At 35.2% G+C, this 23,017-nt stretch overlaps 1 protein-coding gene across 1 annotated transcript in view; it reads left to right on the forward strand.

Moving 5' to 3' along the window:
* Window positions 1–15,583, forward strand: part of LOC125157002 (uncharacterized) — a gene marked incomplete at its 5' end in the record, with an annotated part of 87,937 nt that extends 72,354 nt beyond the window's left edge. The window contains 1 exon segment of the mRNA XM_047843263.1: window positions 15,320–15,583. Coding sequence (XP_047699219.1) covers window positions 15,320–15,583 — 264 coding nt within the window.
* Window positions 15,584–23,017: the final 7,434 nt, after the last annotated feature.

Consider the following 23,017-nt stretch of genomic DNA (forward strand, 5'->3'; position numbering starts at 1 on the left):
CCAAATGTTATCATGGATGAACTATCCACACTTTTATGTTAGGTCAATTATTTCTACTTGTTTACTAGATTTTATCTCCTCTCACCCATTCCCTCAATTAATCATCTCTCTATATTCCTTGTAGACTATTTTTCCTCTTTAATGTATAATTCCCACCAGCATGCTTTTATTATTATCTCATATTTTTCTGAATACCTTGTTGAAAATATAGATTTTAAAATCATCTTTTGGTCATACTTTTATTGCCAATTGTAATTCAAATTCTCTCCTCCCCTTAACAGCAAACCTCTCTGAAAAAAGTTTTCTACATTTGTTACTGAATTCTTCCCTTCACATTCTCTTAAACACACTCCAACCAGACTTTACCCCTCACTACTCCACCAAAACTTGTTAAAAGTTCAGTGATCACCTTACATCTGACTTCATCTATCAGCAGTATTTGACATAGTCAATCACACCTTCTTCTTTGATACATTTTCTTCATTTAGCTTCCAAGATACCACATTTTCATGATTTAACTTCTGGCTACTCATTTATTCTTTTCTAGTATCCTTTGCTAGTTTTTTTTCCCTTTCCCCAATTGTTTAGTATTGAAATTTCTTAAAGCTCAGCTCAACTTAGAGATCCCATTCATTCTTAAAAGTTGAAATAACATCTACATGCCAAATAAAGCCTATATTTACATCTCCAGATCTGGTATGTCTCCCAAATTCAAGATTCATATATCCAACTACCTAATCAACATCTTCACCTGAGTGTCTAATAGATAGTTTATCTTAAAACTGAATTCCTGACCTTCACACTTTCATTTTCTCTATTCTCAACCTTCCATCATAGAGTATATGACAACTCCATCCTTTGTCCATCCTTTGACATCCTATGTCAAAAACTTTAGAGTCATCTTTTGTTCCTCCCTTTGTCTAAAACTCCACATTCAATTAGCCAGAAGAGTCTGTTGGCACTATCTACAACATTATACCTATTTTAATTTTAATTACTTTAACCCTATCACCACCATCATCTCTCATTTGGATTACTGGTCTCGTCTGTCTCTGCTGCTGCCCTTCTTTGCCCTCTATAGCGTGCTTTCAGCATAGTTGTAAGAATAGTCAGGTTTGTCCATGCAATGGGCTTTCAGTGGCTACCCATTTTACTCCTAGTAGAATTAAAGTCATCAACATGACTTACAAGGCGGTATATGATCAATTCTTCCTTACTTTTAATCCCTCACATTTACCTCTTCAATACTGCCTATACTATCTACTTTTCTCCTCCTTGTGCATTATATTCTAATCACACTGAATTCTTTTTCTTTTTTTAATTGTCATACATGTGTTACCCCTAAAGTCTTCATTCTATTTCCTCTGCTGCCTGGGATACTTTTTCTCCAAATATCTACATGGCTCACTTCTTCAAGTACTTCAAGTCTTTTTTTCTCATATTACCTTCTCAATGAGGTACACTGCATTTAAAATTGCAAACTCTTGCACTAAAATCCCAATACTATTTACACTGTTCTATTTTTATATCACTTATAAATTTCTAATGGACGATATGATTTACTTATTCTATACATTGTTTGTGAATTTTCACCTATAAGACAAGAACCTACACAAGAGCAGAGGTCCTAGAATGATACCTGGAATATTTTAGGTGCACAGTAAGTTACTGTAAATTGAGTGAGTTAGTAAGTGATTATCTTTATATTTGTATACAACTCTATAATGTTCAAAATATTACAAGTAAATAATTTAATCTTTAACAATTCTATGAAATAAGAGCATAGATTTTATGTCTTATGCTTTTACAGATGTGGAAATGGAGGCTCAGAGGTAATGGTTCTGATGGTGTCCTAAAGACCTCTAGTAAAATAAAGTATGTTGCAAGACATATAACACATTAGCAATTAGGGAGCCATTAACCAATCATAAAAACTTCACTTATCAGTAGTAACCAAGATTCTGAAGAAATTAATCCAAGTCAGTTTTGATGGGCCCAATTATAGGGTATAGATCTGTAACAACTGCCTTGAGCAGTAGAAGAAATAAAATTCATGTCATAGAAAAAACTTTCGTGTGCATTTTTTATATTAAGCTCTATATGAAAGCAAGTAATGGAGCCCAAGATTATTTGAATACAGCATGATTTTTTATTACTCTTAAGTAGTATGGTATGTGTGTGTATTTTCACTCTAGATGAATGTAGAACTTTACCTTTTCTCATTATAATTCAAAAAGTTAAGGTTTGGACATCTTTCCATTTATCTTTTTTAAAAAATCGTAAATGTTTATTTATTTTTGAGAGAGATAGAGACAGAGCCTGAGCAGAGAAAGGACAGAGAGAGACATGCACAGAATCCAAAGCAGGCTTTAGGCTCTGAGCTGTCAGCACAGAGCCCCATGCAGGCCTCAAACACACAAACAATGAGATCATGACCTGAGTCAAAGTCAGATCCTTAACCAACTGAGCCACCCAAGCACCTGACATCTTTCCATTTAATACAGAAAGCCTTTTAAATCTCTATTCTGTAGACTACTTTTTCCCCCCTAAATCTGAAGAGGGAAGGAAAGCCCAATTGTGGCAAACTTTAAACATTGATTTCCAGAATTTGAACTTTGTTTCTGTCAGCAAAGTGGCTGAATGGACTGTGGAGACAGAACTCCCCTCCTAGGGTAGACAGATATGTTTCTTAGTGATGACAATGACCATTTATTGAGTGCTCACTTTGTATCAGGCACTGCTAAATGCTTTAATGGATTGTTCTATTTAACATGCATGAGAGTTAAAGAATTATTTAGTACTACTTTGCACATTTTACAGATTAAGAGACTGAAGCACACGGTGATAAGATAACTTGTTTAAGTGTAGATTCAAGCCCTAAGTGTTAGAATCAAGAACATATCTTTTAACCATTATACTATAAATTATTAAAGTAGCATAAACTCTCTAATTTCCTGTATCCAAGTAGTTTTGATTCAGTTTCTTATATAATATTTACAAGAAACAAAGTAGAATATTGCAATCAGCATTTAGTAATTTAGGCAGTGTTTAATTTATTTATATAATGCCATTTATAAAATACCACTTGGATATTGTCTTTCCATGTATTTTTGGCAAAGTGAATTCATGCTTAGTGTCCTTCTTAGCCTGAGAAAGAATAAAAGGAAATAAAACATTGATTTGATGAAAATAGAATAATCAAATTACATGGGTAATTTTTTTTTTACTTTGTTGATCCCAAATTTCAATTTCTAATTCTGAGATTTTAGCATCATGCATTCTTTTCATGTCTTCTTTTGTAACTTTAATATATGGTAACATTTTGAGAAATATACTTGTTCTTTTTTTAACAATAAAAATAATTACAATATTGTGTAACTGTCCCACCTTAAAACCTTGCTAAGTTGTTTACCAGTGGTACCATAGTGATAATGTATCACTTTAAGAAGTATAGAAGTGATAAGGAAAGAAAAATAATAATACAGTAAAATTGTATGAAATATATTGGTAAATTCATGAGTTGTGGTGAATATGCCCTATTATTTTAAGTCAAATATAATCTAGTTCTGATCTTTCTATTATACCTTAGCATATTCTTCAATTAGAATTTTAGCTTTCTTTCTCCTTTATAGACTCAAAATGACAAACAGATAAAACTCCAATGGAAATGCTATGCTAATTGAAAAACACAGCTGGACACATGACTTCAAAGGTGTGGGCTATACTCAGCAGTGGGCTTTAGTCACAACGATGTTCTTAAGGCAAAATGAGACATTCAACAGAGTCAAAATTTAATTGCCTAGTTTGCTAGGCATAAGCAAGGGACTTCAAATGAATTCTCATATTTTCCATTAAATTGCACCAATTTAATGCTTTAAATCACACACAACTTCTTATTCATATGCTCTTTTGCAACTGTATTTGCCACCTACTTTCCCACATTCAAGACTTTATCTTCAATAATCAAAACCATGTTGAGATGCCACCTCACACCTGTCAGAATGGCTAAAAGTAATGCAAGAAACAAGTGTTGGTGAGGATGTGAAGAAAGGGGAATGCCCTTACACTGTTGGTGGGAATGCAAACTGGTGCAGATACTCTGGAAAACAGGGTGGAGGTTTTTCAAATGTTTAAAAGATACAAAAATACAGATTCAAATGGGTACATGCACCCTGATGTTAGTGCAGCATTATCAATAAGAACCAAATTACCGAAAGAGCCCAAATGCACATCTATTGGTGAATGGTTAAAGATGTGGTATATTACTCAGCCATAAAAAAGAATGAAATCTTGCCACTTGCAACAACATAGATCAATAAATGGATCTAGAAAGTATAATGCTAAATGACAAAGTCAGAGAAAGACAAATACCATATGATTTCACTCATATGTAGAATTTAAGAAACAAATGAACATATGGAAGGGGAGAAAAAAGGAAAAAGAGAGAGGGATAGAGGGAAACAAACCATAGGGACTCTTAAAGATAGACAACAAACTGAGGGTTGATTGAAGAAGGTGGGTGGGGGCTGGGATAGATGGTTGATGAGTATTAAGGAGAACACTTGTTATGAAGAGCACTGGATATTATATGTAAGTGATGAATCACTGAATTTTCTCTTGAAACAAATATTGTACTGTGTGTTAAATGACTGAAACTTAAAAAAAATTGAAAAGAAAAAGGAAATGTCTTAACCTCCATTTCTTTTCCTGCTGTACTTCACTTCCTATTCTGTTTTCTCTTGCGGCCATACCTTCAAATTTGACAATTACCTAAGATTTATGTCTTTGTCAAAAATATTCTGTACATTTGCAGTTACTGATAATACTATGTCCTGGTAAAATATTTGTTTTTGTCAATTAAGACCATGAATCAGCAATGGCAGGTAACATTTAAAAGCAATCATAGCCTCCTTTTAATAGAATCTAAGAGACAAAGTGTTATCAGAATTGATCCAGAGTAAATAGCTACCCACCCAATATCCTAATCCTTTATATAGCATGCTACGCAAAGGGGTATCAAAACTGAGCTAAATAATTTCTAGGGATGAGGAAGTTGACATGCTATGAGAAGCAGAATATTCCATTATTAGAAATGTGTTCTTTTACTAAACCTAAATCTGGTTTTCTGTAATTTTCATCATTTTTCTATGTTCCACTTTTCGTTAAGCATACAAAGTCTAAATATAGCATATAATAGGAGTTCTAGGAAATAGATATCATACTCTCTTCTCAAAATTTCTATTTTTTAGGCTAAATTTCTTCTATTCCTTTAAGTTCCTCCGGTTACATTCTTTTTTTTTTTCCAGCAGGTTTGTCATCTTCCTGAGTCCCAATATCTACCATACTAACTATCCATATAATTTATGCTTGCATTAAGGCCTTTATACAATGTCAAAACAAAATTTTGGGACATATTTTTAAAAAATTGGCCTTCAGATTGTCAATAATCTGTTAATTATCTTTGAGTAGAGTAATCCAATCAGCATTATTCAGCCCATGTACCTCAATTTTTTTCCACTAGATTGTAACAAGAAACTTTGTCCAATGTATTCCTAATCAAGGATAAATGTAAGTCTAGCAAACCTACCATAAAAGGAAATAATGTGTGGTGTAACATCAACAGATGGTGAAGAGGAAACCCTGGACCCTGCTTTCCCCCCACAAACACATCTATTCAGCAATCATTCATGGACAAATTCCCTTTGTGAGAAATTCAGACACTAATTGAAAGCCTCCTGTACAAGCAAACATGACACTTGATTCACTGAAACAAATAAGGAGATTCAGGATACTCTTTCACCAAAATCCCTACTCTCAGCATCGTGACATGATCAGGAAGAGATCCTCTAGCACCTAGTTTATCTCAGGGGAGTGAAAGACTTAGTTCACATGTGAAGTGACCAAACTTCAAAGAAGGCTTTCCAGAGGACTGAATTCTATTCCGCCAGTTTAAGAGCTCTGAGCTGACAGAAGCCATACCTCTTCCCCACTGTTCAGCACAGAACAATCAGATGAAATATCCCAGTTCTCAACCTCCCTTTACAGAGGGAAAATGTTGATCCATGCATCCAACACTCTGGATTCTCCAAGAATGTCCAAAAAACTGGCATTTCTCTTACCAGTCTTGGAGCTCTGACAGGTTTGGCACAATCTAGCCACGTGGAAGAGAATAAAAATGATGGCTTGTGATTATAAAAGCCATGACTACCCTCCCTGGCTAAGCATAAATTGATCAGACAAAAACCACAGCTGTCTGTTTCTCCCTGGAGAGGAAAAAGATTGTTCTGGGCATCCAAAGCACAACTTTTCTGATGGCTGCCCACAGGAATAGCTTTTAACTTGCCTATTTCATAGTGATGATGGAACCTGACATAACCTAGCCACCTGGGAGCAAGTAAGAACAGAGATGGGTATTTCAAATGGCAGTTGACATAAACCCCTGCCACCACCACCCAGTTTAGCATAGAGTGAGCAAATAAAAAACCCAGTTCCCAAATTCTCCCAGGAGAGGAAAAAAGTTGGATGGAGTTTCCAGTAGTCTAACTTTTCTGGATGCTGCCCAATGGTTTCTCTTATCCTGGGGCATCTATGAGACTTAGCATACAAGGGATGCAAACAAAAAAAAAAATGTGTTAAATTAGCACATAGTTTTGAGAGGATCTCAAAATATATAGCTGAGCTGACTGGTGGAGATTTTCTCCTGTATGAGGCCTGAAAAGATGGCTTATTGGCCTAATATGCAGACTCCAACACAGAGATTCAATGGGAAAATGAAGAATTGGGAAAATATATTCCAAACAAAAGAGTGAGATAAATCTTCAGAAATTGAACTTATTGAAATAGAAATATATGCCTTACCTACCAGAGAATTCAAAATAAATATCATAAAAATGCTCACTGAGGTCAAAAAACAATGCACAAAGTGAAAATTTCAACAAAGATAGAAAATATTAAAAGTACCAAACAGAAATTATGGAGCTGAAAATCACAATAATTAAACTGAAAAAAAAAATCACTAGAGGAGCTGAACAGCAGACTAGATCAAACAGAATATAGAATCAGGGAAGTTGAAAACAAGTTATTGGAAATAATTTAATCAGAGGCAGACAAAAATGAAAAAGAGTGAAAAAAGTTTAAGGGACTTAAAATACACCATCAAGAATTATATAGTCACACTGATGGAGAAGGGAAAGAAAGGATCAGAAAGCTTATTCAAAAAATAATGACTGAGAATAATGACACCAGAATGACAACATAAATTGTCCATGACTTTGTTCTCCCTCACAAGAACAATTAACAACTATGCAAGAACAAGACAACACTGAGATAACCCTAGAACACAGGTTTGGAGCTCAAGCACCCAATCCTACCTCTGAGACCCAGACAGACTGCATTAGAAGAGTAAGAGAAGCAGCTACAACTTGATCACATTTCTCCTCCCCCAGGAGAGTGCAATACCACATGGTGAGATCGCCCTTGAGTCTCCAGTTCCTGCAGTGGGAAAAGAAATCGCAGAGTGGGGATAAGGTGCATCCAGCTTCCCCTGGCATTGGGGGTAACTTTGTGGGCCCCTACTCTGATTTTGTACCATAAGGATTTCAGGGGAATATGTAGGGCCCAGCCCCTGGGGATCTGTGATAAATAATCAAGGAGGGGCTTACAAAAATCAGCACAGGGATCTTGGCACATCAGTTTCATACCTATAGTGCTCAAGCAGTAATCCCAACCAGCAGTTTTATTCATCTGCAGAACAATCAAGGGCACGTTTTAATAAGGGAACTCAGCAAGATGCAGATCTGCCTGGCTATCTTTGCCCTAGAGCCTGGTATGCCCATGTTCAGGTAAGGTGCTGATTAACAGCCCCACCTGCTATGAAGAGTGTCTTCCATCCTTATCTACCAGAAGTGCTAGTAACAACCCCTCGAAGCTGTGCAACCCATTGACACTGGAGCCCAGAGTCAAGTGGGCAGGACTGACTGCTCCCAGAGCAAAGCAAGTACTGAGAGTGGAAGCTTCCTATGCTATGAACAGGCAGGAGAACTGACTCACAGACGAGGTTGAGGGTAGCTCCTGGTCCCTCTAACCAGAAATCCTATGTGAAAATTTGAGAGTAGGTTATGATGACCCTTCTCCTTCCTGCCCAGGCAAAGGAGCTGAGACATATCCCCACCCACTGTAGACAGTGTCTTCTGGACCAATATGACCAAAAGGGATGATTAAAATACCTGAAAGTTATGTGGTCCAGCACCACTCAAGCTAAGAGAAGAGCAGACAGAACTCAACAGTTGTCAGGGAAAAGCCAGTGGTCCTGTTCAGCCAGGGAACTTGCAGGTTGGCTTGAGTTAAGAGAGTTTTATTTTCTTGCTATGCCCAGATATGAAACCTAATTTTTTGTTCCACTTAGCACTGAATACAGCCTTCAACCACTCCAATCAGGGAACCTAACCACAGAACACAGGAAGCAGCATAGCCCATTCAACATTTTTACAGACAAACAGTGACTCTTAAACAGAGAGCACAGTCCTTGGTTTCTTCTGTCTGAAGAACAAAACTGGTGGAGTCCCCAGATCAGGATATTCAGTGCACTCTCAGATCTTATTCAGGTCCCCAAACAACAAGATAGTAAGGCCCTGGTTTCAGATCTTAAATTTAAGGTTTTTTTTTTTTGAGTTAATTCTTGTGAGTGGTGTAAGATATGGGTGGTGTTTTATTCCATTACATATATATATATATATATATATATATATATATATATATATATCCAATTATCCCAACACCATTTATTGAAGAGTGTCTTTTTCTCCATTGAATGTTATTTTCTCCATTGTCAAATATCAAATATCCTTGGTGAATGGATAAGGAAGTTGTAAGATATATACATTATATTATATATTATACTATACTATAGGCTGAGATTGAAAAGATAGAAAATCTATTCCATGCAAATGGTAACCAAAATAGAGCAAGAGTGATTAAAATTATATCAGACTAAATAGACTTTAAGTCAAAAACTTCCATAAAAGACAAAGAAGAATTTTATATAATGATGAAAGTGCCAATCCACTAGGAAGATATCACAATTAGAAATATATATGCATCCCACATCAGAACACTTAAATATGTAAATTAAACATCAACAGAAAAGAACAAAAGGAGAAGTAGACAATATGACCTGTAGGAGAATTCAGTATTCTAATCTCAATAGTGGAAAGAACATTCAGACAAAAAAATCAATAAGGAAAGAAGGGCTTAAATAACATTATAGACCAAATGGACCTAACAGACACATAGAGAGTATTCCACCCAACAGAAGCAGACTTTACCTTCTTCTGAAGCACACACAGAATTTCTTCAGGATAAATCACATCTTAGAGTCACAAAACAAGGCTTAACAAATTCAAGAAAATGAAACAATATCTAGTATCTTCTTTGACCACAACTGTATGAAACTAGAAATCAATAATGAGAGGAAGCAAGAAATTCACAAATATATGGAAAGTAAACAACCAATGGGTCAAAGAAGAAATTAAAGGCTATGATTTCAAGATAAATGAAATGAAACAGAACAGGGGCGCCTGGGTGGCTCAGTCGGTTAAGCAGCCGACTTCGGCTCAGGTCATGATCTAGCAGTCTGTGGGTTCGAGCCCCACATCGGGCTCTGTGCTGACAGCTCAGAGCCTGGAGCCTGTTTCAGATTCTGGGTCTCCCTCTCTCTGACCCTCCCCCGTTCATCCTCTGTCTCTCTCTGTCTCAAAAATAAATTAACGTTAAAAAAAATAAAAAAATAAAAAAAAAGAAATGAAACAGAACATACTAAAACTTATACAATGAAGCAAAGGCAGTGTTAAGAATAACTTAACACTAAACAATAAACATCTACATTAAACAATAAATGTTCATTTATTTATCTAACATATTTTTATTTATAAATTGACAGAAGATGCTTCTCCATGTCAGATTCTGAAATACTTCAAATTGATGTTTGGATTTCATGAATTCTGCATTTTCATCAATTATAATTCTTACAGAAAGATTAACTTTTATTTTATTTTATTTTTTTAAAAATTTTTTTAACGTTTATTTATTTTTGAGACAGAGAGAGACAGCATGAATGGGGGAGGGGCAGAGAGAGAGGGAGACACAGAATCGGAAACAGGCTCCAGGCTCTGAGCCATCAGCCCAGAGCCTGACGCGGGGCTCAAACTCACAGACTGTGAGATCGTGACCTGGCTGAAGTTGGACGCTTAACCGACTGCGCCACCCAGGTGCCCCCAAAGATTAACTTTTAAATCTTTTACAACAATTTTACCGATTTTTCTAAATATAAATGTAGCTGAAAATGATGTTTGAGTGAATCCTCCTATGCAACACATAATGTTTGTCTTTCCATGGAATCTTTTACATCTAGGATTTCTTTTTACATGAATGCTTTATTGCATGAATAATATTGTTAAAGATTTTTTAACCTTTTTTTAAGTTTTGTTGATCGTGAGCATTGTTTTTTTTTTCTATTTTATTCCTTTGTTTTTCAAATCAGGGAGAATTATACTAAATTAATTAACTCACAAAAACTAGCAGCTAAAATTAATCTTAAGCAAATTATTAATATCTGAATGATAGCTGTGATCTCAAAATGGTGTCAGGTAAGAATCTAACATAAGAAGCAAATATGTAAAAATTTAACCAAGCATAACCAAAATTCTAAAATATATCCTTTTTTTAATTTATTGTAAATCCTATCTCAAAATAAGATATTGCAAATGACATAGCTATAGTACTTGGCACATAGAAGGCCTTTAACAATTTTTTTTTCCATAAGAGACTTAAATACAGAGAACAAACTGAGGGTTGCTGGAGGGATTTTTGGTGATGGGATGGACTAAATGGGTGATAGGCATTAGGGAGGGCACTCGGGATGAGCACTGGGTGTTGTATGTGAGTGATGGATCACTACCTTCTACTCCTGAAATCATTATTAAACTATATGTTGACTAACTTTGATTTTGACTTAAAAAAATAAAGAAAAAACAAGAAGAGAGTATTATAGGCAAGGCAGTTTTAAAAATATGTGAAGCAAGAAAGTAAAACTAAACATAAGTGTGTGGAAAAAAATAAACATTTATAACAATAAATATCTACATTAAAAAAAGAAGAAAGATCTTAAATAGATAATGTAACATTATACCATAAGGAGCTTGAAACTAAGAACAAACTAAGCCCAATTTAGCATGGAAAGGAAATAACAAAGGTAAAAGGAGAAATGAATGAAATAGAAAATGGAAACATAACAGAAACACCAATAAAACTAAAAGTTGGTTTGTTGAAAATATAACATTGAAAAACTTCAGCTAGACTAAGTAAATAAGAGAGATTTAAATAAAATAAGATATTACTGATTCCATGCAGATCAAAAATCGTAAAAGAATACTATGGGGTGCCTGGGTGGCGCAGTCGGTTAAGTGTCCGACTTCAGCCAGGTCACGATCTCGCGGTCCGTGAGTTCGAGCCCTGCGTCGGGCTCTGGGCGGATGGCTTGGAGGCTGGAGCCTGTTTCCGATTCTGTCTCCCTCTCTCTCTGCCCCTCCCCCGTTCATGCTCTGTCTCTCTCTGTCCCCAAAAAAATAAATAAACGTTGAAAAAAAAATTAAAAAAAAAGAATACTATAAACAATTATATGCAAATACATTGGATAATCTAGAAGAAATTAATAAATTCATAGAACTATACAACCCACCATGTCTGAAACATGAACAATTAGAAAGTCTGAACAGACCTATAACTCATATGGAGTTTGAGTCAGTAATCAAATGCCACAAAACAAAGAAAAGCCCAGACCAATGGCTTTACTGGTAAATTCTCTCAAACATTTGAAAAGGAATTAATGTCAATCCTCTTCAAACTCTTCCAAAACATAGAAGAGGAGGGAACACCCCTGAACTCACTTTGTGAAGCCAAAATTACCCTGATGCCAAATTCGGACAAAACTTTCCTATAAGATGAGAAAAAAGGCAAGAATGCTCACTCTTGCCACATGTATTCAAAATTATAATAGAAGATCTATCCAGAGAAATTAGGAAAGAAAAGTAAATAAAAGGCATCCATATCAGAAAGGAAGAGGTAAAATTATCCCTGTTTGCAGGTGACATAATCTCATATAAAGAAAATCCTAAAGACTCCATAAAAAAAAAAAACTTGTTAGAAAAAATAAATCCAGTTATATTTTAGGACATAAAATCAACATACAAAATACTAGTGCATTTTTATCTAATAACAACAAGCTATCAGAAAAGGAAATTAAGAAAATGACATTTATAATAGCATTAAAAAGAATAAAATGCTTAAGAATAAACTTAACTAAGGAAATGAAAGCCTTGTGTACTGAAAACTAGAACACACTGATGAAATAAATTAAATGCACAGGAAATGAAGTCATCCTGTGTTCATGAATTGGAAGGCATAATATTGTGAAAATGTCCATACTATCCAAAGTAATCTACATATTCAATGCAATCCTTATCAAAACCACAGTGGTATTTTTACATAAATAGAAAACATGAATTCTAAAATTCATATGAAACCACAAAAGACCATGAATAGTCAAATAAATTTGAGAAAGAACAATGCTTGGGGCATGTTACTTCTTGATTTCAAAATATATTACAAGGCTATAATAAACAAAACAGTATGGTACTGGCATAAAAACAGACACAGACCAATGAAACAGAATACAAGACCAGAAATAAATCCACGTATCTTTGGACAAATAATCTTTGCTCCAAGAATACACAATTGGAAAAGGATAGTATTTTCAACAGATGATGTTGGGTAAACTGGATATTCACATACAAAAATGAAGTTGGAACTTATCTTTCACCATACACAAAGAATTGACACAAAGTGGATTAAGGATTTAAACACAAGACCTGAAGTTGTAAAACTCCTATAATAAAACATATGAGAAAAGTTTTCTGACATTGGTCTTAACAATGATTTCATCAATATGACACCAAAAATACAGGCAAAAAATAGACAAAAGGAACTACAGCAAACTAAAAAGGTTTTGAACAACAAAGGAAATAATCAGCAGAGTAAAAGGTAATGTACAGAATGGGAGAAAATATTTGCAAACCATATATCTGATAAAAGACAAACCGCAAAATATATTAGGAACTCATACAACACAACAGCAAATAAAACCAAAACAAACAATTAGTCCAATTTTTTAAAAAATTAACTAAAAAATAAAAATAACAAATAAATAAATTTAATAGACATTTCTCCTAAGAAGACATATAAATGGGCAATGAGTATGTGAAAGGATGATCAACATCAGTAATCATCTCCCAAAGGTTACTCGTTCATCTGTATGACCAGCTGAGGTGAACAACAACAAAAAAAAACAACAAAAAAAAAAAACCAAAAACCTCCTATTTAAAAAGGAGCCATGCCACGAAGAAGAGCAGAGAGGGGCTGCAGCACTGCGAAATTCAAGGGATTCAGGGCCCTGGGAGAACGGCTTTCTCCAGAGAGCTGCAGCACTATTTTCCTCCTCAACCTGTTCCAAATCTAGCAAGACCCTTGGTCAGAAGTACTGCCCCTGGTGGCAATCTGTCTCATGAGGAACTCCACTTCCTATTCCTGTGGAAAGCCTACAGGCCCATGTGGGTGAGTGTCTCGCTCCCTGGTGCATACGGGTGGAGGGGGCGGCGTGGAGGTGGCCCGGCGTGAAATCGGAGACATATATGTCGAAGACATATAAATGGCCAATGAGTATGTGAAAGAATGCTCAATATCAGTAGTCATCAGTAAAACCTGATGCCAGGATGATTATTCATCAAAATAAACAAGAAATGGTAAGTGCTGAGAAAAATGTGGAGAAATTGGAATTCCGATATAATGTTGATGGGAATTTAAAACGGTTTAGTTACTATGAAAACTATCATAGAGGTTTCTCAGAAAAGTATGACTAGAACTACAATATGATACATCAATCTCACTTCTGAGTATTTATCAAGAATAATGGAAATCAGGATTTATCACTCTCATGCTGATTGCAGCACTATTCAGAATAGCCAAGAGGTGAAAACAACCTAAATGTACAACAGCTGATGATGCATAAAGAAAGTGTGGTATATATGTGTAATGGAATACTATTCACCCTAACAAAGAAGGAAGTTATTCAATATGCAACAACAAGGATGAAGCTTGAGGTTATTATTCTAAGTGAAATAAGCCAGTCACAGAAAGACAAATAAATACCGCTTGATACTTACAAGAATTATCTAATATAGTCAAGTTCATAGAGTCTAGAAGTGCTGGTGGTTGTCAAGGGTTGTAAGGAGGGACATGGGGAATTATTAATCAATGGAAATCAATGGAAATACAATATCAGTTAGGCAAGATGAGTAAGTTTTAGAGATCTGCTGTCCAATATTTTACCTATGGTCAAGAAGATTTCTGCACTTAAAAATTTAAGAGGCTAGATTCCATGCTAAGTATTCTTATTAGTACAACCATTAAAAAAAAAAAAAAAAAACTTGTGTAAGTTTGACATGTAGTTCCTAAGACAATCCGCATTGGTTCTAATAATCACTGCTTTCTGTTTAATTAATTCTAAATTTTGGTAGTGAATAACATACCACACATGCAATGTGCTTTGATTCCTTTTGAAAATTAGGATACACTGCTGATATTTCTTTGTATGCCATCAGCTGTCAAAGATATCCTTTTACTGGGAGAAAACACATGGTACATATATACTTTAGCTGAGTTTGGAACTTTAAATAATTTTAGGCATATTAAAAGCAGTCAAGGCACTGTGAGATCACGAAAACAGATATAATATTGAATAGTGTTGACTTTTGGTCCTCTTAATCGAACAAGTGTGAATACATTTCTTTTACATTCAGGAAAGAAAAAAAAAGATCATTTAAAAAGTAATTTACTGGGAGTGATCAGGTAGAAAATATAAAAGAAAGTTTGGATCAAGATGGTGGACTGTACACAAGTTTTTCCTTCACTGCTCTCATATTCCTTAAACTGAAAGAAAATAATTTGTATGTATAAATTCTGTGTATGTGTGTATTAAATATTATTTTTTAAAGGCTTTGTGAGGAATTCCTGTAAGATAGGGAGCAGATTGAATGGCTGTGAAGAAGGCTGACAGGCGAAAAGCAGCCAGAAAGAAGGAGCAAGGGAGCCGGCCAGTCTGGCTCCGGTTTGAGGGAAGAGGTCCGGGAGCGCGTGAGGAAATGAAGGAGAGCCTGAGACTGTGTGGACTGAACGCGGGTGCGCGCACTGACCCACCCTGCTGCTACAGACCGAGCGGAAGGAGGAATGGCAGGGGGCGGGGCCGAAGCGCAGGCGGGCTCAGAGGGGTCGGATTCCTGAAGCCGCAAAAACCCCAGCGCCAGAGCTAGGCCAAGCAAAGCAGTGCTGCGAAGCAGAGGCCGCAGGGACTTGTCAAAGACCCACGGCTGCCTTCGCCTTTGCTGCTGCAGTCAACTCTCTTATTCCTTGCCTACCTTTCCCGTCGCCTCCTCAGTCACCGTTTCGCAGCGGCAACACCATCCATAACAGCTAAGTGGTCAATTCTGGGACTTGGGGTTGGGAATCAGGGCGGGTGCGAGGCGTGGGCAGTACAAGCCAGCCCGCCGTCTCCTGCGGCAACCGCCACTGCTGCAGACACTTCTCCCGAGCGGGAAAGGAGAACACTGTCAAAAGGCTCACGCTGTATCTTGAATGTTTGAATTTCATAGTAAAAAGTAAGAAACTTAGTGGAAATAGTAGAATCTCTTTGTCTATGTATAGTAGTGACCACCAGCAGAAGTAATTATTTCTAAATACTAAGTTAACTTCCAAATGGATTGTCTAATTCAGTACTCAGACAGAAACCACCAATTGGAAACAATCATCTATAGTAGCTGTGCCCTGCAAAATGTCATGGAAAGGTCTTCATTCTCCAGGCTTCCACACTAAAGCAAAGAAAGCACTCTGGGTAACTCCTACAGAGGGATTTATACAACATCCTACTGAGACAAAAGTGATCAGTAAGTTTATTTTCTTATTGCCTCACTGAAGACATATTTTGTGTACACATGAGATTTTGATGTTAACATTTTCAGAATCAATTGCAAATGCAACAAAATACTGTTTGCCACTATAACAGAGGTATGATTTTAATTTTTTTAATTTAAATTTTAGTTAGTTAATATAGTGCAATATTGGTTTCAGAAGTACAATTCAGTGATTCACAACTAACATACAACACCGAGTGCTCATCACAAGTGTCCTCCTTAGTACCCATAACCCATCTACTCCTCTTCCACCCACCTTCATCAACACATAGTTTGTTCTGTATCCTTAAGAGTCTCTTATGGTTTGTTTCCCCCTCTTCTCTTCCCCCTCCTTCCCATATGTTCATCTGTTTTGTTTCTTAAATTCCACATAAGAGTAAAATCATAAGGTATTTGTCTTTCTCTGATTGACTTATTTTTCCTAGCATAATATGTTCTAGCTACATCTATGTCATTGCAAATGGCGAGATCTAATTTTTGTGATGGCTGAGTCATATTCCATTATATGTATCCCATGTCTTCTTTATCCATATGTCAATGGACATACGGATATTTGGGCTCTCTCCATATTTTGCCTATGGTTGATGATGCTTCTATAAACACTAGGATGCATGTAGCCCTTCATATGTGTATTTTTGTGTCCTTTGGGAGAATACCTAGTAGTGCAATTGCTGGATCATAGGGTAGTTCTATTTTTAGTTTCTTGAGGAACCTCCATACTCTTTTCCAGAGTGGCTGCACCAGTTTGCATTCCTACAAAAAGTGCAAGAGTTTTCCACTTTCTCCATATCCTCACCAACACCACTTGTTTCTTATGATTATATATATATATATATATATATATACACATATATATATATATATATATAATTTTTAGGTACCAACATCCTATCAACTTTTAGATGAATCTGTGTTCTTTAGAGACATTTTGATATTGAAGAAATGCAATTATTCCTAAACAGGTTAATTTACTGACATTCATGATGTAATTCACTAAATATGGGAATTTTTCATTTCCACTTTCAGCTTTTACTTCTTGTAAAGAATTTAGATATTATTTTTCAAATGGTCACAGCTATACCTGAATACTGCTAATGAAAGGGAACTTTCCAAAACCTTCTGTAAAGATGAACATTAAGGTCCAGCCCTCAATCATTCACTTAGATTTTGCAAACGGGAGCTGTCCTTCCTCATTTTATTTATGCAAGTGCTTGGTATCTGCTTATTTACTAATAAGTCATGTGCTACTCCAATGCAGGAGTACAATTAAGGAACTGATTTAAGAGCTAAAGCCATATCGTCAACGGTATGATTATAAAAAATGGTAGTATATTTGAAACATCAGGAACCAGTTAAAACCGAAGTTATATAAATTGTGGAAGCTTCATAATCAAATATTTATGTCTCTCTCTGAAGTATTTGAAAAAATTAAATTATTAAAAGCAAATATTGTAGCAAATAGGTTCTCTTCAATCTCAATAAAAGTTACATTTCACTATCACTGTCACATTCTTATTTTTTGCTTTCAGTCTTTTAAGACTGAAGAGGAATGTAACAAACTGGTAACAAATAAAAGCTTTTCAATGTAATTTACTTTGTGAGTAATATCTAATTGATTCAGACTGATGGTACTGCAGAGTTTGATGTATTGCTGAAGTAGGAAATACGTGGGACCAAGTAAATTTATAAACTCCTCTTCTTGAGAGAAAAATGGCTGCTATATTTCATGTTGTCATTTTTTTAATTTGTAACAATGTAGTTGTGTACCTATGTGGAATGATACAAAAGAATACCAAATAATGTGTACACCTATAACAGTCTCACCCACCTACCAGTTTCAGATTAGGCAGACTTAACCTTCTACTTGTTCAAAATAAAGGATTTAATCAAAATGCAGAATTAATCCCAAAGAGCCAATCTCACATATAAAAAGCAAAGTTGCCCAGCAATATACATAACTCAGCCACCTGCAGTTCAGAGTTCATACCTTGTTAATATAACCAAAATTAGAACAATTCAATGGCTTGGTTTTGTGTTTTGGTTAGATCACTTGTTACTGCTGAAATCTGCTCTGTGCTTTGCTCAAAATCCTGAATGTGATTTTTCCAAAACCTTATTCTCAAAGTGGAACACAGTATTTTGAAAATAAATGGGATGGTCAAGATTGTGCTTTTATGTCTTATATGTTCAGGTCAGAAGCACCTCATCTCAATTCAGTGACAATTGTCCTATTTTACACCAGATTAAACACTTGAATTTTAAAATAGATATGTCTTGGACACCTTTGTATTTTAACTAAAGATCCCCATCCAATGTATATGTTCCTTGGCTGATAGAACACTGGGGGGGGGGGCAGGGGAGATAATATAAAAACAAAAAAAAATATTTTTTATCTTTTCTCATCTCATCCATTCCAGGATGAATATCCCTGAGTCCTAGGTCTGAAGGTCTGTCTTCAAATCTCACAATATAATGGAAGCCTCTCTATGGAGATCTTCTTCCCTGTCAGCAAGGTATCATGCCATGTAGCTGAAAAGCTCCCAGTTATCTGTGATGTTTCCTAATGTGCTATAAAAAGAAGTGTCCCTAACCTAGATAAAGACTTGAGATGCAGTGACTTAAGATATGCTTTAGAGACTCCCAGCATACAAATGTTGTAACAAGTCTATTAAGGCATAGATGAGTAACTGTGGAATGGTAAGGGAAGTTAAATACCCTTTCATGACCCAGTTCCTTGTAACTCCAAAGACTGTCTTGTCATTAAATGTGGAACTCTTTGATATTTGAGTGTAGGTGTCTAGGGAACAGATGATGAAGATAATTTTTTCTATGTAATTTTATAAAGTAAACTGTGCATTTTCTGCTTAAGAAATGCATTTCTGCATTCTTCATTTTAAGTAAATCAAATTTCCTCTCCACTGCTCTCATCCTTGCTCATTGCCAGACTCCTTTTCTGCTTTTTGATTTCTAAGATGACATTCATTTTGAAACTTAAAATTCTGGGTTTATCTCTGAGTCATTCTTTTTCCTTAATCCCTCTATCAAATTTATCACTAAATAATTTTATTTATTCCTCTGAAAATGCCTCAGATTAATTTCCCCTTCTTTATTCTCACTATACTATCCCCAAATGTCCCCAAACTCATCTATGAATTATTGCAGCTGCCACATCTGTATTTCCTAGGAATCAAGACTCCTCTATCTGCAGTCCATTTTATTTAGTACCATCAGGGTGCATTTCTTAATTTTCTTGCAAGCATAAATATGCCCCATATTGACTTCAGCGTCAAGACCAGACAGCTTTGTCTTACTATCTTGTCCAATCCTATCTCTCCTTTTTCTGCTTAGCTATAAATTTTCTTCATACTCACCATGCTTATTCTTGTGCTTTTTCATGTTGCCACCCTCAATTGAAATGCCATAAGTCTTAACTTCCATTTTCTTGTGACTGACAATTCTTCAAGGTTCTAGCTAAATCTCACTTTCACAAAGTCTTATATTTCAATCCCCATATTAATCTCATCACAGATAAATCTAGTATGGTAGTGAGTACATAATGCTTTCTGATAGAAAAATTCAATTATATGATTTCAATATCATTAAATTGTTATTTATTCTATGGAATATATATTTTATATTAATAAACATCCATAACTGTAATGTGTTCATGCATAGTTTCAAAAGAAAAAAAGTCACAGAATTTATGTATATAAATATATATGAACATATAAATACATATCAACATATATTTTTAAAAACACATAGGAAAAGAACAGGAATCATACTTACTTCGAATAACAAACAGTGGTTACCTATAAGAAAAGGGGAGCAAAATTGACAAAAAGGTCAACAAAGGAGATCTTTAAGGCTTTATTCTAAACATACCTATGCTGCTAGAAATTTTCTAAAAAATATATTCAAGTTTTACTTGTGTGATTAAAAAAAAAATATTTAGATGAGGGGCACCTGGATGGCTCAGTTGATTGAACATCCAACTTTGGCTCAGATCATTATCTCCCAGGTTGTGAGCTCTAGCCCCGTGTTGGGCTCTGTGCTGACAGCTCAGAGTCTGGAGGCTGCTTCAGATTCTGTGTCTCCCTCTCTCTCTGCCCCTACCCCACTTGTGAGCTCTCTCTCTCTCTCTCTCTCTGTCTCTCTCAAAAATAAATATACATTAAAAAAATTCAAAGAAATTATTTAGGTGAGGAGAAAAATAAAGTTCTCAAGAAGGTCATCCCAAATACTCAAGGAATGCACTCCACCTTTCCTCCTTTATATATGTATAGGAGATGCATTCCTTTCACTCATGGTCTACTGCATCCTGAGACAGCATTCTGAAATAGTCTTCTGCCTTTAATGTTTCTGTATCTCCACTTCCATTCAGCCCAGACCAATTTGTTCACTACTTAAAATTAGTAGATTTGATAAAGTCCTGGGAAACATAGGTCAAACACTTAAAATGGGTTACTTTTTTTATTTTTCTGTACAAAACTCAAGCTAGAAACTGATGAAATTTGACTAATTTTCAATCTAATGAATCCTATTAAGGTGTATATTGTCCCTTAAATCTAAAATTGTCAAACAAAAGAAATAGAAGAAAATCATTGCCTGTTTTTCATTCATATTCATATAGTTATTTGTTTTGAATATCATTTTAGAACTATTGGCTTTCCACTAAATATATAATTTTGAAAAAAAATTATTTGATTTTGTCTTGGAGCTAAAATCTGTTCTTTTGATTGCTCTTCCTCTGTTTACTCCCAATTTTATTGAGATATAATTGACATATAACATTGTGTAAATTTAAGGTGTACAATGTGTTGATTTAATACACCTAAATATTGTGAAATGTTTATCAGGATAAGGTTACTTAACACATGTTTCACCTCACATAATTTTTACTTTGTTTATTTTATTGTGAGAACATTTAAAATATACTCACATAGCAACTTTTAGGTATACAATACAATAATGTTAACTATAGTCACCATGCATACATTAGATCTATGGAACTTATTGTTATAATTGAAAGTTTATACCCTTTGACCAACATCACTTCATTTTCCCTACCCACTATTCTATTGTCCGATTCTCTATTTAATTTTTTTTTTTTAGATTTCACGTATAAGTGAGATCTTAAAGTATTCGCCTTTCTCTTGTCTGATTTATCACACTTAGCATAATATCATTTTTTTAACATTTATTTACTATTGAGAGACAGAGAGAGACAGAGCATGAGCATGGGAGGGACAGAGACAGGGAGAGACACAGAATCTGAAGCAGGCTTCAGGCTCTGAGCTGTCATCACAGAGCCCGACGCAGGGCCCGAACTCACAAACCTCGAGATCAAGACCTGAGCAGAAGTCCGACACTTGGTAACCCAGGTGCTCCCTAGCATAATATTCTTAAGGTCCATTCATGTAGTCACAAATGGCAGGATTTCCTTCTTTTCATGACTCAATATTTCTGAGGCTTGTATAAACTATCTTATAGATATAACTGTTTATTTTAAGGTAATAATTTAACTTGAAATGCATACTAAAAACTACCCTTTTACTCCAGATATATTTTGGTTTTGATGTCACAATTTACATATTTTTGAATAGTATATCTCTTAATAGACTATTGTAGATATAAGTATTTTAAATATTTACATTATTTGTCCTTTATACTAGAGTTAAGTGATTAACCAAGAACCATATTATAGTATCATAATATTCTAAATTTGACTATATGCTTACATTTATTAATGTGTTGAGTATTTTTACATGTTTTCACATTACTAATTAGTGTGCTGTCATTTCAGCTTGTAGAACTTTCAGCATTTCTTGTAAGACAAGTCTAGTAGTAGTGAAATCTTTCAGCTTTGTTTATCTAAGGAATTCCTTATTTCTCTTTCATTTCTGAAGGACAATTTTTGGCATTTTTTTTCCTTTCAACACTTGAAATATATCACCATATTTCCTGACCTGTAAGGTATCTGCTGAAAAACAAACTGATAACCTTGTAAGTGACAACTTATTTTCTCTTGCTACTTTCAGGACTCTTTGTCTTTGATTTTTGGCAGTTTTATTATAATGTGTTTTGGAGAAGATCTCTTTCAGTTTAATTTATTTGGGAAATTGTGATCTTCACAAACTTGGATATCTAAATCTCTACCTATTTTAAGAAGTTCTTAACCATTACTTCTTTAAATAAGCTTTCTGCCCCTTTCTCCATCCCTTTTCCTCTAGGACTCCAATTATGTGTAGATTGTTTCTTTTAATGGTGTCCTATAAGTCTGGTAGGCTTTTTTCATTCTTTTTTTATTATTTTTAATTTTTGCCCCTCTGACTGGATTATTTCAAATAATCTGTCTTCGACTTCACTGAGTTGCTATTTTGATTGGTCCAGTCTGTTGTTCAAGCTCTCTGATTTTAGATGACAATTATTACACTCTTCCACCTCAAAACTTCTGTCCCAAAATTTGTTTTCCATCTTTTTGTTGAGTTTCTCATTTTTGTTCTTGTATTGTTTTCCTGTTTTTTTAAGCTTTTTAACTTTTAATTTGTGTTCTCTTGTAGCTCTCTGACTGTCTTTATAACAATTATTTTGAATTATGTTTTAGGCAATTCATGTATCTCTATTTCTTTATAGTCAGTTACTGTAAGTTTACTGTGCTCCTTTGGTGGTGTCACATTTTTTTTTATTCTTTGTATAGGCCAGTGACAGGAGATAAAACCAGATCTGAGCCCACAGTAAACTAAGGGAGCCATCACTGTCAATGTGCATTTTTGTGCCTTCAGGGTCTTGCATGGGAATGTGCATGGCAGTAGAGGCTGGTGCTGAGATACTTGGGCCAATGGATGCAGGTGTGTAGCTGGAGACACTAATCTCAAGTACACACACAGAGGTAAGGGTCAGTCATGGGGTCTAGGCTGGTGCCTTGTACTCATGCAACC

Source organism: Prionailurus viverrinus, chromosome X (genome assembly GCF_022837055.1).
Source record: "Prionailurus viverrinus isolate Anna chromosome X, UM_Priviv_1.0, whole genome shotgun sequence".
NCBI classification, from domain to species: domain Eukaryota; kingdom Metazoa; phylum Chordata; class Mammalia; order Carnivora; family Felidae; genus Prionailurus; species Prionailurus viverrinus.